Source organism: Suricata suricatta, chromosome 9, assembly GCF_006229205.1.
Source record: "Suricata suricatta isolate VVHF042 chromosome 9, meerkat_22Aug2017_6uvM2_HiC, whole genome shotgun sequence".
Classification (NCBI taxonomy): domain Eukaryota; kingdom Metazoa; phylum Chordata; class Mammalia; order Carnivora; family Herpestidae; genus Suricata; species Suricata suricatta.
Genome location: NC_043708.1, coordinates 133,982,428 through 133,986,275, shown reverse-complemented (window position 1 = coordinate 133,986,275; position 3,848 = coordinate 133,982,428). Strand labels below are relative to the sequence as shown.

The following is a 3,848-nucleotide window of genomic DNA, read 5'->3' as shown; positions in this document are numbered from 1 at the left end:
GAGCCCCGCGTCGGGCTCTGTGCTGACAGCTTGGAGCCTGGAGCCGCTTTGTGATTCTGTGTCTCCCTCTCTCTATCCCTCCCCTGCTCGTGCTCTGTCTCTCTCTCAAAAAATAAGTAAACATTAAAAAGATTCATTTTTAATTTTAAAAACAATCTTTGCTTAAAAAAGACAAACTATCTTTTAGTTTAATTACTTGGACTTATTCTCCTAAACTGCCATGTGGAACAGAATGTTTATCCTGTGGTTTCTACCCGGACACGTCCCTGCGCACCTCTCCCCACCGGGCCGAGAAGCCTGAGCTTCTGCTGGCCTTGGCCGCCTCCTCTGACCTGTGGCCCCTTCTTGGGATGAAGGAGTCGCCCTCCTGCCCCGCCTGCACCCCCACGGCCAATGAGGGTCTTACCTATATTGCAGCTCTTGCCGGTGGGGCCAGGGGGGCACGGGCATGGGATGTGTCCCTCTGTCTCCCGGCAGATCGCACTGCCACAGGGCTCCTTGGTGCAGGGACTGGCAGGGTGGCGGCTCTCAGGGAGACGCTGAGCATCAAGGTCACAGCCGCCTGGGGTGCAGCCTGGCCTCCAGACCTCGAGGTTGGGGCACATGGCACCCGGAAGCCCATGAGGCTGGCTTTGGGCCAAGCATATTTCTGGGGTCTCTGTCCCTCTGGGGCACCTGGCCCTAGGATCCTGGGGGAGGGGGTGGGGCTCTTTGGCCGGGAAAGGTCTCTTAGCCCAGAGGGAGGTACAAGGGATCCCAAGGCAAAAAGCAGAGGAAAAATCATCAGCTTCCGGTGCTTGGTGCCTGGGTGGGGACTGGGTGAGACCGCCACTATTGTGCAGAGCAGTCCCCTGGACTGGGGAGTCAGGACAGCCAAAATGACACTTCAAAGGTCCCCTAAATTGTACAGGTCTTCACCCTGCGTGAAATAAACATCTGGGAGTCGATGTCACAGGTTCATGCTTTCCTCTCGCAGAGAAGGAGAAACTCCACGGGAAAGGGGCATGAGTAGAATTTCTAGCGTCATGTAAACAGTCACCCTCCTCTGTCCCTCTGCCAAAGCACAGAGAGTTGAATTCACGTGTAACTGTGTTTGTGATGTAACTCCACTTAACAATAACAACCAATAATCTCTGAGTGTGTGCCGTGTGCAAAGCGTGACGCTGAGTACTTGTTTGGTGTATATTTATATCCTGTTGAATTGGCCCTGGTACTACTCCCATTTAACAGGTGAGGCTCAGAGAGGTTAAGAAACTTACCTGAGGCTGCACAGCTAATCGGTAGTGAAGATGGAATTTACACTGCCTCCTAGCTACAGTCTGCTTCCCTGAACACATTTAAAGAAAAAAAATCCCAACAATACCTGCAACAGTTGCCACGGATTCGTCTGTCCCTCCTGGAGGAGTTGGGATGGAAGCATCTATAGGGTAGGAGGCTGTTTCGGCTCTGAGGGTCTCTTCTCCTGAGTGCAAGGGGCTTGAGGACTCAATTTCTAGGTGCGCCTCTGCAGGGCGCTGGGTCTGCTTGGTCCATTCAGACTCTGGGGCGCTGGTGCCAATAACCATGTCCAGCCCGGACCTGTGACCAGACGGGTCTCCGCTGATGTCAGTCCTGTCTCCAGAAGCCGTCGGAGGGGCCGAAGGCCAGCCCGACGCCTCTGTGCCCACATCTTGGGTGGTGGTTGGGTCCTCTCGCACTTCTGGGGTGGCCGAGCCCTCCCCCGGGCCTTCCAGAAAGGCCGAGGTGCTGCTGCTCACCGCCAGGCCTGAGGCTCCCTCCACATCAGTGTCAGGGAAGGTGGAGGTGGCTTCACTTATGTCAGGGGAACCGGAAGCCCCTCCGCTGGCCTCAGGGGCAGCGGACGCCCCCACCCCGGCCTCAGGAAAGGCAGATGTGGGGACTGATCCTACCCCAGCCCCGGGGAGCGTTGCCGTGGCTCCACTCATTTCCCCGGATGCAGAGGCTTCTCCACTGGACTCAAAAAGTTGGGGTGTGTGTGTCACAGGGGGTCTTTGGGCAAGTTCCTGGGAAACAGTTGGTTCAGTGACCCCCTCCACGAACTCTGAAGTGATTAAAGTGACTTCTGGAAGTCCTGAGGCCTCCCCACTGGTGCCCGTGGCTGCAGAAGATTCTCCACTTACATCCACAGTGCCCGAAAAGTCCCCGCTAAAATACGGAGTACTCGATGGCTCCCCAGTGCCCCCGGACTGCAGCCCGCTCTGGTCCAAAAATCCCAAATGGTCTCCAGACACATCTGGTGCCCCAGAATGGGCACCACTGAGTTCCATGATGCCCGAAGGCCCTTCTCCTGCTTCTTGAGCTGTTGGAGCCTGGGTTACAGATTCCACCAAAGTCCTGTCTACAAGAGAGACAGTGGGGAAACCAGAAGCAAGTCCACTGCCGTCATAGGCTCCCGAGGGCAGAGTGCTCCCTATCTCTGCTCCAGAGGTTTCTCCACTGACTTCGGCTACTCCACTTGGCAGGCCACTGAATTCCGGAGGCTGGGGGGTCAGCCCGCTGGAGTCAACGGCTCCAGAAGACTGTCCACTGATGTCCATTATCCCAGATGTGCCCGACAGATCTGCCTCCCCCGAAGTGAGTCCGCTGAGTTCCACAGACCCCAAGCCTTCTTCTTCTCTAAATGTAGTTGGGGTCACCTCAACCAAACTGGTGTCCACAAATGTGATCCCAGAAGACTCGCCGCTGCCACTCACAGTGCTGGGAAGCAGGTCAGGGATTCCAGAGGTTGCCTCACCAAACTCTGGCAGCCCCGAGGGCTGCCCGCTGATACCAGGGACCCCAGATGTTTCTCCACTCAGGTCGGTGATGCCGAACGGTTGACCACTGCCAGAAGGAACTCCAGAAGCTTCTCCACTGACATCCGGTTGGCCGGAGAACAGTCCACTGAGCTCGGTCACTGCAGATGTTTCTCCAGAGAACCCTGAGGGCTGTCCACTGACACCAAAGATTCCAGACGTTTCCCCACTGATGTCAGGAGACCCAGAGGCTTGGCCGCTGAGGTCAGCTCCTGATGGGAGACCACTAACTGCCCCGCTAACATCCAGCTCGCTGAAGGGCAGTCCAGATGTTTCTCCAGCACCGCTGATGCTAATAGTCCCCCTCCCTTCCAGCTCACTTGCAGTGCTGGCTGTGACCACTTCCACCAATGTAGTGTCCACTAGGGAGACAGTTGGGAATCCAGAAGGAAGTCCGCTAAAGTCAGGTAGGCCAGAGGACAGGCCACTTCCAAGGTCCACTCCAGAATACTCACCACCAAATCCGGAGGGAAGGCCACTTGCTTCTGGGGCTTGCCCACTCCCTAGAGTTCCAGAAGGTATTCTGCCTAAGGCCAAGTCTCCAGAAGCTGACCCAATCAAGTCTTCTCTTCCAGAAGGCAACCCACTGGGTTCCTCAGCTCCAGAAGCAGAGATCTCTGGACCCTCTTCTCCAGAAGGAAGTCCACTGAGGTCCTCTACTCCAGAAGCAGAAGTCTCTGGATGACCCTCTACTCCAGAAGGAAGTCCACTGAGGTCCTCTACTCCAGAAGCAGAAGTCTCTGGATGACCCTCTACTCCAGAAGGAAATCCACTGAGGTCCTCTATTCCAGAGGGAGAGACTTCTGGACCTTCTCCAGAAGGAAGTCCACTGACGTCCTCTACTCCAGAGGGAGAGACTTCTGGACCTTCTCCAGAAGGTAGCCTGCTGAGGTCCTCTACTCCAGAGGCAGAAACTTCTGGACCTTCTCCAGAAGGTAGCCCACTGATGTCCTCTACTCCAGAGGCAGAGACTTCCGGACCTTCTCCAGAAGGTAGCCCACTGATGTCCTCTACTCCAGAGGCAGAGACTTC

At 55.9% G+C, this 3,848-nt stretch overlaps 1 protein-coding gene across 1 annotated transcript in view; it reads right to left on the bottom strand.

Annotated features, from left to right (window-relative positions):
* Positions 1-3,848, bottom strand: part of ACAN (aggrecan) — a 38,000-nt gene that overhangs the window by 14,696 nt on the left and 19,456 nt on the right. The window contains 1 exon segment of the mRNA XM_029952295.1: positions 1,364-3,848. This exon segment is cut by the window's right edge and continues 106 nt beyond it. Within this exon segment, the coding sequence (XP_029808155.1) occupies positions 1,364-3,848 (2,485 nt within the window).